At 37.3% G+C, this 12,246-nt stretch overlaps 1 protein-coding gene across 1 annotated transcript in view; it reads right to left on the reverse strand.

The window, feature by feature from the left end:
• GABRG3 (gamma-aminobutyric acid (GABA) A receptor, gamma 3) overlaps positions 1–12,246 on the reverse strand; it is a 424,103-nt gene that overhangs the window by 6,694 nt on the left and 405,163 nt on the right. Inside the window, exons 7-9 of the mRNA XM_006861874.1 lie at positions 10,591–10,743; positions 1,135–1,331; positions 668–727 (exon numbers count right to left, since the gene is read on the reverse strand). Of these exons, the coding sequence (XP_006861936.1) occupies positions 668–727; positions 1,135–1,331; positions 10,591–10,743 (410 nt within the window). The remainder of the gene's footprint in view (positions 1–667; positions 728–1,134; positions 1,332–10,590; positions 10,744–12,246) is intronic.

Here is a 12,246-nt window from a genome sequence, read left to right on the forward strand (position 1 = left end):
AATAAGGAAGACCGTAGAAGAATTGATGCTTTTGAGTTATGGTGTTGGAGGAGAATATTGAAAGTGCCATGGGCTGCCAAAAGAACAAACAGATCTGTATTGGAAGAAGTGCAGCCAGAGTGCTCCATGGATGACAGGATGGCCAAACTTCGTCTCTCATACTTTGGACATATTGTCAGGAGGGACCAGTCTCTGGAGAAGGATATCATATTTGGTAAAGTGGAGGGTCAGAGAAAAAGAGGAACATCCCCAGTGAGATGGATTGGCCAGGAGGCAGCATCGATGGACTCAAGAGTGGCAACAATTGTGAGGTTGGCCCAGAACTGGGCAGTGTTTCGTTCTGTTGTACATAGGGTCACTATGAGTCAGTACCGACTCGATGGCACCTAACAACAACATATGCAGTTCAAGCTCACCAGCCATTCCTCAGAAACCCTATACAGGGTCACTATGGTTGGAACTGACTCGATGGCACTTAATACATATTAATACAACAATGTACATACATATATATATATGTGTGTGTGTGTTGTGTGTGTCTGTACATTTTTTAGGGAGTACTTGCATTACTCATTCATCTTCAATACATGCATACATAAACATTAACAGATTTTTGAAATGTAATCTTAGACTTGTAGAAGTTCTCAGAAATATTTACAGTACATACAGAGGGGACTTGTAGGCTTATTCGCTCATGAATCCATTTTGAGGAATCTGGATGCAATATCTATAAAAAAGGAAGAAAAAAGTGATTAAAAACTGCTATGAAATTCTGTGGATCACCCTGAGTTTAAACAATCTCTGAAGAATGATTAAATGAATCACATCTCTATTAAGTAAAGCTGAAGAGAAATGAAAGGCTCACATTCATGTCTTCAGCAAAATCTGTCTTGTTTCTTAATGTCTATATTTATATAATGTTTTATAAAGTACTTAGAAATCAAAGATCTGAAGATCAGTTTGAACCACAAGGTCAGTGGTTCAAACTCACCAGCTGCTCCTTGGAAACCCTATACAGGGTCACTATGACTCAGAACCGACTAGACAGCACTTAACAACAACAAGAACAAACAATACATTTATCTCAAACTCCTCCCTGTGTCCTCCCAGAATTTCTTTGCAACTACGACTTACAGATGTTTTCTTCTTGGTGGCGGTTGTTTTTCTAGAACTCGAATAGTAGTTGAGAGTGGCATACTCCATCAAAGCAGCAAAGACGAACAAGAAACACACGGTCACAAAGAGGTCCATGGCGGTCACATAGGACACTCGGGGTAAGGACTTCCTGGCAATGGTGCTGAGGGTGGTCATGGTCAAAACTGTGGTGATGCCTACATAGGGGACATTTGTACACTTGTTAAAGGAGGCAAAATGGAAGAAACATAACAAGAGGTTACCTACAGTCATTCCACTCCATCACAGCTTCCATCCTTTTTTACATTTATACTTAATCTCACTTAAAAAAAAAACTTTTATTGTGAATTGGGTGATAGTTGACATGGGAGAACATCGGTTTTGCACCCATTCTATTGTATTTTGTTTCATTGTCTACTATCTAATATTTTAACTATTGTTTGTATGCCATACTATAAATGATTTTTTAAATAACATTTCTTATCTGGACTGTTAACTGCAAGGCCAGAAGTTCAAATCCACTAACTGCTCCACAGGAGAATGATGAGATTTTCTTTGCCAGTAAAGATTTATAGCTCTAGAAACCCTATAGCGGGTCATTATGAATAGCCATGGATTCACTGACAGCTTTTTGGGATCACAGTCTTCATATTGTTGTTTTAAGTGCCTTCGAGTCAGTTCCTACTTACAGCAACCCTGTATAGGGTTTCCAAGAAGCAGCGGTTGCACTTGAACCACCAATCCTGTAGTTAGCAGTCCATTGCTTATCCTACTGTGTCACACAAGGACTCCATAGCCTTCATAATAACATCTAAATGTTTGAATTAACTTGGCATAGCCAATGTGCTCAGTCATTCACCTAATGCCTTTTTGTCATTGAATACGTTTTAAAAGAAGATAACATTCATGTTGTTACTGTTGTTAGTGGTCGTTGAGTCAGTTCCAACTCATAGTGACTTTACGCACAACAGAACAAAACACTGCCCGGTCATGTACCTTCCTCACAATTGTTGCTAAATTTGAGCCCATTGCTGCTGTCACTGTGCCAATCCATCTCACCGGGTGTCTTCCTCCTTTTCACTGACCCTCCAATTTGCCTAGTATAATGTTCTTCTCCAGGGACTGGTCCCTCCTGATAACATATCCGATATATTAGAGATTAAGTCTCACCATTGACTTCTAAGGAGCATTCTGGATGTATTTCTTTGAACAGAGATTTGTTTGTTCTTCTAGCAGTTCACAGTATTTTTAATATTCTTCTCCAACACCATAACTCAAATGCACCTATTCTTCTACTGACTTCCATATTGCCAACTTTCATATGCATATGAAACTACTGAAGGTACTGTGGCTTGGGTCAGGCACACCTTAGTCCTCAAACTGACATCTTTGCCCTTGAACACTTTAAATAGGTCTTGTGCAGCAAATTTACCTAATGAAATTTATCTTTTAAATTTATCAACCATGAGTGTTGATAGTGGATCCAAGCAAAATGATGTCTTTGACAACTTCAATCTTTTTCTCCATTTATCATGATGTTATTTATTGGTCCCGTGCTGAGGATTTCTTTTCCTCTTTATATTGAGATATACTCCATACTGAAGTCTTTTTCACATTCAGCAAATAAGGTTGTATCATCTGCTTATCACAGTTTATTAATGAGTCTTCCTCCAATCCTGATGCCAAATTCTTCATATAACCCAGCTTCTTGGATTATTTTTGCTCAGTGTACAGACTGAATAAGAAATGGCTAAAGAATACAACCCTGATGTACACATTCCCTGATTTGAAACCATTCAGTGTCCCCTTATTCTATTTGAATGATTGCTTCTTGGTCCATGTACAGGTTCCTCATGAGCACAATTAAGTATTCCAGAATACTCATTCGCCACAATGCTGTCTTTAGCTTATCATGATCCACACAGTTAAAAAGCTTTTGCATAGTCAGTAAAGCATAGGCAAAGATCTTTCATGTATTCTTTGCTTTTATTCAAGATTTGTCTGACATCAGCAGTGATATACCTTGTTCCAAGCCGTTGTCTGACTCTGGCTTGAACCTCTGGTAGTTCCCTGTCAATGTACCATTGCAGCTTTTTTTTTTAAAACTTAGTTTTAGTAACATTTTACTGGCATGTGAAATTAATGATATTGTCCAATGATTTCTGCATTCTTTTGGTTCACAGAATCAGTTGGCCAGGTAGCTGTCTTCCCAATATCTTGGCATAGATAAATGAGTGTTTCCAGTGCTGCATCAGTTTGTTGAAAGACTTCTATAAATGTTCTATTAATTCTCAGAGCCTTCTTTGCCAATGAACAGTTGAAACCTGTCCACCATGGGTATTTGTTGTTTTTAAGTTGGTTCCCAGCCATTGTGACTCTGTATAGGGTTTCCAAGGAACGGCTGGTGAGTTTGAATCACCGATTTTATGATTCAAACCAACCTTGCAGTCCAGTGCTGTATCTCACAGCACCACACCAGAACCAGTAGACCCTGCTGATATTTAAAATACTGGTTGCATAACTTTCAGCATCACAGCCATATACAAGCTACCACACAGTACAACAAATCTGACATTTATAGTCCTCCTATATCCTGGTATGGTGTTTTAGGATAAATTCTGGACTGCTGACCACAATGTCAGTGGTTCAAACCCACTAGTCACTCCTAAACTGGGCCTCCATGAGTCAGAACCCAACTTGATAGTACTTATCAACAACAACATTATATTCCTTGTGAGAGAAAGATGAAGCTTTCTGCTCCCACAAAGATTTCCAGCCTTGGAAAATCTATATGGGGTTGCTCTGTGTCTGAACCAACCTGACATTACTTAACAACAACAACATATACTGGTGTTATAAGATAAGCAGTGGGTCGCTAACTGCAAAATTGACAGTTCAAACTCACCAATATCTCCTATGAGATCCTATACAAGATCAGTGAGTCAGAACCAACTTGGTGGCATCAAACAACAATAGTAACAACATTAATTCCCTGGAGTCCCTGGGGAGCACAAACAATTAAGGGCTCTCTAATGGAAATTTTGACAGTTCTAACCAACCCAAAGTGACATGCTACTGAAATGTCAGATTTAAAAACCCTCTGAAGCTGTGATACTGTATGCCCAAGGAGTTGCCAGGAGTCCGAATCAACTTCTTGGAAACTTAAAAAAAAAAAAAAAAAAAAAAAAATTGGGAGTAGTGCTATACATTCCATGCTCTTAGACATATCACACTTTCATATATGTATTTCTCCTACCTTTTATTTCATAGCAAATCTCTAGCCCTTCCATTCTTCCCAACCCAGCTCATTTTGGTCTCAGAGCACCCTATGCAGTGTTGATGATTTGTACATTTCACTATCAATGGATCTCCCACTGATAAACCTCCTCTTTTGCTTTATCTCAATTACATATCTACTACTGCATATTTGCACCCCTAAATAGATTGTGTGACCAGTAAGAGCAAAACTTAACCTTGCTCATCTGTGTTTACCTGTCACCTAGTATAATGCCAAGTCCACTTTAGGTATTTGATGAATGATTTGCAATGAATGAATTGATGAACTATTTAATGAATTAATAATTCTCAGTGTTGGCCTGACTTTGTTTCAAGTATGTGGGCCAGCAGAAAGATTTAATTAACGCCTTGTGAAGAGATTTAGAAAGGAGACAAGCATATGATAAATAGTTCACAAGAATAAATAAATGGGAAAAAATGGATATTATTGAACATGAAGAAGAATATATATGTACTGTATAAGCAGATTTTTTTTTTTTATCTAGTGTGATACATTTTTAACTTTACTGGGAATTGAGTGCAGGTATGCCATCCTGGTATGGTGCTGTTGGATAAACTCTGGACTGAGCAGCTCATCAGTTTTACTTTCAATGACTTCATACGGTTCATTTTATTCCAATGGTTGCCATCTGCTCCAAATAACATCAGTTATCCCACTCCCTCCCTGTGATTCCTGTTTCCATTCCACCCTCCTTCCTAACCCTTCTAAATTCGTCAGTACGTAAATGCTGCTCTTTTGATCTTGAATGGATGGCCATTCCAAGTGAGCATATCTTTACTAGTGTTGTTGCCTACCCTATATTCCTATCTACTGTATGGGTGAAAATTGAGCAACTAGGGTGATCTCAGCTCCAGACTTGAAAGGTGACCATGGGTCATCGTCTTTGGGTTCCACCAGTCTCTATTTGCCCTGTAAGCTTGGAATTTGTCTTTATAATTTCGAGTTTTATTCGACATTTTCCCCCATTCTATGTAGGACCTTCTAATGTGACTCCATGGAGTCCTGGTGTGGCACTGTGGGTTAATGTGCCAGACTGCAAAGTCAAGCTCACCAGCTGCTCCTCAGAAACCCTACACAGGGTCGCCATGGGTTGGAATCAACTCGACGGCACTTAACAACAACAATGTGATCCCTTTAGAAGTTGTTAGGGGTAGTAGGACAACATTTAGTTCTTCTGGTTTCAGGGTTATAAAGACTGAGGTTCACATGCTCCATTAGTCCAATGAACTAATTTCTGTATCTATGTTCAGGAGGGATATTGGTCTATAATTTTCTTTTTTAGTGATATCTTTGTCTGGTCTTGGTATCAGAATTATGTTTGCTTCAGAAATGAATTAGGTAGCTTTCCATCCTTTTCTATGTTCTGGAATAGTCTGAGTAGAAATGGTGTCAGGTCTTCCATGAATATTTGGTCAAATTCACTGGTAAAGTAATGTGGGCTCAGACTTTCTTTGTTGGGAGTGTTTCAATAACCGGATCAGTTTCTTATCAGTCTGTTCTGTTCATATTTTCTACTTCAGTCTTGGTTAGTTTAGTTGGTACTATGTTTTTAGAAAATTTCCATTTTTTTCTAGGTTTTCAAATCTGTTGGAGTATAATTCTTCATAATATTCGGTTATTATCCTTTTTATTTTCTTTGGCTCTGTTGTGAGATTACTCATATCATTTCTTATTATGTATTTGAAACTGCTTCTTTTCTTTTATAAAATTTCCCAGTGATTTGACTCTTATTATTCCTTACAAACAACCAACTTTTTGTCTTGTTGATTTTTTCTATTGTTTTCTGTTTCATTTATTTCTGCTGTAATCTTTATTATTCTATTTATTTTGGTGGCAGTGGTCTTACTTTGCTGTTTTTTCTAATTGTTGGAGATGTTGGGTTAATTTGTTGACTTGGGTTCTTTCTTCTTTTTGGATGTGTGCATTTATTGCTATAAATGCTACTTTTTCTGTGTCCCAAAGTTTTGGTAGATTGTGTTTTCATTCTCATTGGATTCAAGGAATTTTTAATTTCATTTTCTAACTTCTATTACCCAGTAGCTTTTAAATAAGGAGCTATTAAATTTCCATGTATTCACGCATTCCCTTAGTCTTCCTATTGTTGATTTTTAATTTTATAGCATTGTGATCTGAGAAGATGCTTTGTAGTATTTCTATGTTTTAAAATTTATTAAGACTTGCTTTGTGGCCTAACATATAGTTTATTCTGGAAAATGTTCTTTGTGCACTGGAAAATAATGCATATTGTGCTGTTGTTGAGTTGAATGCTGTGTATAAAGTCTATGTGGTCAAGTTGGTTGATTGAATTGTTTAGTTCTTTTTCTTTGTTGAGATTCTTTCTAGTTGTCTTGCTCTTTATCAAAAGTAGTACATTACAATCTCCTACTATTATTGTGCAATTGTCTATTTCTTTCTTCAACCCTATTAGAGTTTGATTTATATATTTTGAGGGTCTTTCATTCGGAACATAGATATTTATTATGGTCATGTCTTCTTGTTGAACTGATCCGTTTATCATGACATAATGTCCATGTTTATTACTTATGTGATTGCTGGACCATTTTATCAGAAGTTTTAATTGTCACTCCTGCTCATTTTTGATTGTAGTTAATGTTACATGTTTTTCCAACCTTTGCTTTTTAGTATATTTTTGTCTTTGTGTGGAAAATGTATCCCTGTTAGGTAGCATATTGAAGGATCCTGTTTTCTTATCATTTTTTTCTGTCCCTTCACTGGTGCATTTAATCCATTTTAAAGTCAATGAAAATTATTAATAGATATGAATTGATTGTTATGTTTTTACTGTTTTGTGAGTTTTACTGTTTTGTGAGTTCATTTTGCTTGTGCATTTTCATCATTGCTAGTGTTTATTAAATTTTTGTTTTTCTCTTTTCTGTTTTGATGTGAAAGTGTATTAATTTTCTTTGAGGTTACCCTGTAATTTATTAATTTCTTCCCAAACTTAAAATAGCCCATTTTATCTTGAAATCTATTTCAAGACTTCCTCTTCATTTGGAAGTTCAATAACTACACTATTCCCTCTTTTTGCTTTTTAACTGTCATTTTAAGTTGATATTTCAGGTTTCCTATTTTGAGTCTTAAAGGTGTTTTATTTTGGATGCTTCTTTATCTGGATTGGGGGAGCATGCCATATGATAAGCCCTGGACTGTAAACTATATATAAGGTTGCTGGCTCTAGCCCACCAGGTGCTCTGCAGGAGAAAGAGGAGGCTTTCTGTTCCCACAAAGATTTAAAACCTCAGAAACCCTAAACAGGGTCATTGTGAGTTCGAATCAACTTGACAGCACTTAATAACAGCAATATCTGGACTGAGCTCTCCTTGGTGCCGTCATGTATGCTAATTTCAGGTTGTTGTCTCTCAGTCCAAAAAACTTCCTTTAGTATTTTTTGTAAAGTTAGTCTGGTTGTTACAAATTCTTTTAATTTGTATATCTGTTGTTGTTGTTAAGTGCCGTCGAGTCGGTTCCGACCCATAGCGACCCTGTACAGGGTTTCCGAGGGTGTAAATCCTTACGGGAGTAGAAAGCCTCATCTTTCTCCCGCGGAGCGGCTGGTAGTCTGGAGAGGTGCTAATATTGCTGTCATATTTGAAGAGCAGTTTTTCTGGGCGTATGATTTTTGGTTGGCGATATTGTATCTTTCAGAGTTTTGTATGTCTTCCAGTTTTCTTTTTGCCTGCATGGTATCTGTTGAGAAATCAGAGCTTAGTATTATTGGTTCACCTTGACAGTAACTTTTATGAGTTTCGCTCATATATATATATATTTTTAATTATTATGAATTGAGTGATAGTTTACATGGGAGAAAATTGGTTTTATATTCATCCTATTGTATTTCATTTCATTGCAATGATTACAATCCCCTCTTTTTGTTTTTTAATGTATTAAACAACCACAGGGCACATTCTGCAAGCCTGCCTCCTGGCTACCAGCACCTGGCCTTCAGCATACAGCCTTTCTCTTTCCATGAGTCTAGAGTCCTCAGCTGCTCTATTTTCCTGCCGCATCTCTGTGCCATCTCTGGTGCCACTGCTTCTCTGTATAGGGTCCCATATCCACTTATGCTCTTCTCCCTTGATGGTCCTAAGGTCCTCTGTTTCTGGACTGTCAGATTAACTACTGCCCCTTTTTTTTTGTTACAAAACTTTTACCTTTATAGTTGTGACAGTTGTAATTTGTCATGATAACAATTACTCACTACTGAATTATAACAATCTTATCCCCATCTTCTTTCACTAGACACATCTAGACAAGATAAAAACTATTCAGTGGGGAGTCTACCTTCCCCCACACATTCTGAAACTAAATTCCCTCTTGAAAATTTGTAAACCAGTCACTTTGTGCCTTTATCCCCTCCCCCCTCATTTTAGGTAGCCAATGTCTAAGTTGCATATTCCTATCGAACCTGTGTACAGAGGGGATAGGATTGATTCTTGATGTGAAGACTCCTTCCCTCTCAGTTGGTATTTTGAGCTACTACATCCGTAAGTTCATGTCAAGTTCATCAAACTGTAGCAATTTACAATAGTTTCCTTTATCAGAAATTTTTATCTTCCTCTAGTCAAGTTCTGATCAACCAGCCATCGAAGCTAGGTCAAATGGGTACTATCTGCAAGTTTGGGAATTGTTGTGCATCTCCCCTCACTTCATTTCAGTTGGACGCTTCACTCTTGGCTCTAGCCTTCCACGGCTATGTCTTTGTCCATGGAGTCAGGAGTCCCCAAGTCTCACCATACTTCAGACCAACCAGCCCTTCCTCTTCTTTTTCTCATCTCTAAGTCAACATTAATATACATATATTTTGTTCTCTCTTTTTTTAAAATGTTATATTGTGAATTATGTGATAGTTTACATGTGAGAACATTAGTTTTACATTCATTCTATCGTATATTGTTTCATTGCCATGGTTACAATCCCCTCCATGCATCATTAATCAACCAAAGAATATACACTACAAGCCTGCCCCCCGGTTGTCAGCACACAGCCCCTCTCCCTCTCTGGGTCTAAAGTCCCCAGCTGCTCCATGCTTCCACGTCATTGTCTCTGCCTCCATCTCAGGCATCACTGCTTCTCTGGGTAGGGTCCCACTCTCTGTTTTTCTCCCTTGGTAGTCCCAGGGACCTCTGCTCCTAGATTGAAAAGTTAATCACTCCCCTCCTTGCTACAAAATGTCTACCTTTACATTTCCAACCCTCACAAGCAGTCCTGTTAACAATTATTCACTATTGTATCACAAGAGACCTATCCACATTTCATTTCATCAGCCCTGCCTAGACAGATTGGATATCACTCAGTGGAGTTTCTACTTTCCTTCATGCCCTCTGGATCTAGGTTCCCTCTTGAAAGCTTGTAAGCCAGTCACTTCTTGGCTTTGTAGCTCCCCCATTTTGGGTAGCCAATGACCATGTTGCCCATCCCTGTCTACTCTGTGTATGGAGGGAGTGGGAATTCAACATTAATATTTATCTGTTATTCTAAACTGATTGCCATTCAGTTGATTGTATACCCTACAGGATACAGTATTGCTAGACCATAGGATTTCCAAGTTTGTTATCTTGATAGAAGTAGCTGCCATATTTTTCTTTCATAGAGTGGATGGTGGATTAGAACTACCAATCTATACATAATAATGTAGTTTACTAGATTTAAAAGTTAACATTGTTATTTTTCTGATTTCAGAAAACATACATTAAAACCTTTTTTTTTCTCAAAAAATAGTATTTTTTAGTAATTTAAGCCAATTTTACAAGGATTGCAAATTTTTACTTTTATTTACAGTTTTAGATAAAAAAAATACTTTGCATTTGTGTATGATAATGAAATAGGAAAATATATCCTAATATATATCTACATCATGGAAAATTTGAGCAGGCTTCTTTTTTTTTAAATCCTTCCTGCAGGGATATATATAGATGAGATTTTCACAACATCATAACATACAAGAGTAGATAAAAAAGTACTGCTACAGAAAAATATAAATCTTTAATAAACAAAATGTGAAGCTACTGTTTCTCAACACATTTTCCATCTAGGCCTACACACTTCTGAAAGCAGTATTTTCCTCTCTCGAACCCATTTTTATTAATAGTCCTTTATTAAACTTACACAAATTATGAGAAAGCTATTCAGAAACTCACCTAAGGCTGTTCTTGCTGGTATAGCATCTTTTTTGATCCAAAATGACACCCAGGAAAGCACCACAGTCAGAATACAGGGAATGTAAGTCTGAATTGTGAAGTATCCCATTCTTCTACTTAGTTCAAAATAGATAGTCATGACAACATAATCACCTGTAATTATATATTGTCAAAATTAAGACATCTTTTTTAAGCAGTTAATTATAAAATTAAAGACATTATTTCCAACTTATTTTGTTCAATATATGACTTGGAGAAGAATATACAACTTTCACAATATCAAATCATCAAAATGATAAAAATAAATATGATGCACTGTCATTTTTGTAGTGTCCATGACTGTGTCAGGCATTTTTCAGGTCACTGTGAAACTCCAAAGAAGCCCTGGTGATGCCATAGTTAAAATCTTTGCTACTGACCAAAACATAGGCAGTTTGAACTCACCACACTTATGGGGGGGAAAGATGTAATGGGCAATATACCAGTCCAGAAGTTGAAGGACAAAATGATCCAACATGTTCATTTTGGATAAATCTTAAATTTTTAAATCTTTGAAAAATCTTAAACATACTAGAATGAGGTAAGTAAGGTAGAATCTCTACTGAATAGTTTTCCTCTTTTCCAGATGCATTTGGTGAAAGGGGCTGGGGCATGATAGTGATAGAGTTTTATGATTTTATGATTAATCATGGTTGTCACAACTGTAATTGTAGAAGATGTGTAGCTAAAAGGAGGGAATAGTTAATTTTTCATTTCAGGAACAGAGGACCCTAGGGCCATCAAAAGGGAAGAGCATGAGTGGAGTGTGTGATCCTATCCAGAAAAGCCAAGACAGCAGAGACGGTGGCAGAGGCGGTGGCATGGAGAAACAGAGCAGCTGGAAACTCTAGGTCCATGGACTAAAAAGGCTGTGTGCCTACAGGTAGGAGGCTAGCTTGCAAAATATGCCTTTTGGAAATTTAAATGAATATAGATTTTTTGTTTTGTATGTGTACATAAAAACAAACAAACCCAAAAAACAAAAGGGAAACCACAAGGAGAGAGTAGGATAACTGTTGTTACAGGGAGGGGATTGTAATCACTGAGATGAAACAAAGTGTATAATTTATTGAATGTAAAGTTGATTATCTTGTCTGTTAACTGTCAATCAATTTACAATAAAAAGTTAAAATTTTTAAAAGGGGGTGGAAGAGAGAGGGTATAAAGGCATGGAGTGGCTGGCTTACAAGCTTTCATGAATGTGCTTAGTTTTTGAATGAGTCAGGTAAGGTATAATCCCCACTTTAATATTTTTCCTCTTTTCCAGATGGATCTTGTGAAAAGGGATGGGGGATGATACTGATAGGATTTTACGATTCAGTTGTGAGTAATTGTTATCAGTATTAATCATGATCATCACAACTGTAATTGTAGACGATGTATAACTAAAAGGGGAGGGGGTGGAGCAGTTAATCTTTCATTTCAGGAACAGAAGACACAAGGACCATCAAGAAGGAAAAACATGAGTGGAGCGTGAGACCCTACCCAGAAAAGTGGTAACAACAAAGACGGTGGTGGAGGTGACGGCATAGAGAAATAGAGCAGCTGAGGATGCTAGACTCATGGGAAGAGAAAGGCTGTGTGCCTGTGGGCAGGAGGCTGGCTTGCAAAATGTGC

Source organism: Chrysochloris asiatica, unplaced genomic scaffold (genome assembly GCF_000296735.1).
Source record: "Chrysochloris asiatica unplaced genomic scaffold, ChrAsi1.0 scaffold00044, whole genome shotgun sequence".
NCBI lineage: Eukaryota > Metazoa > Chordata > Mammalia > Afrosoricida > Chrysochloridae > Chrysochloris > Chrysochloris asiatica.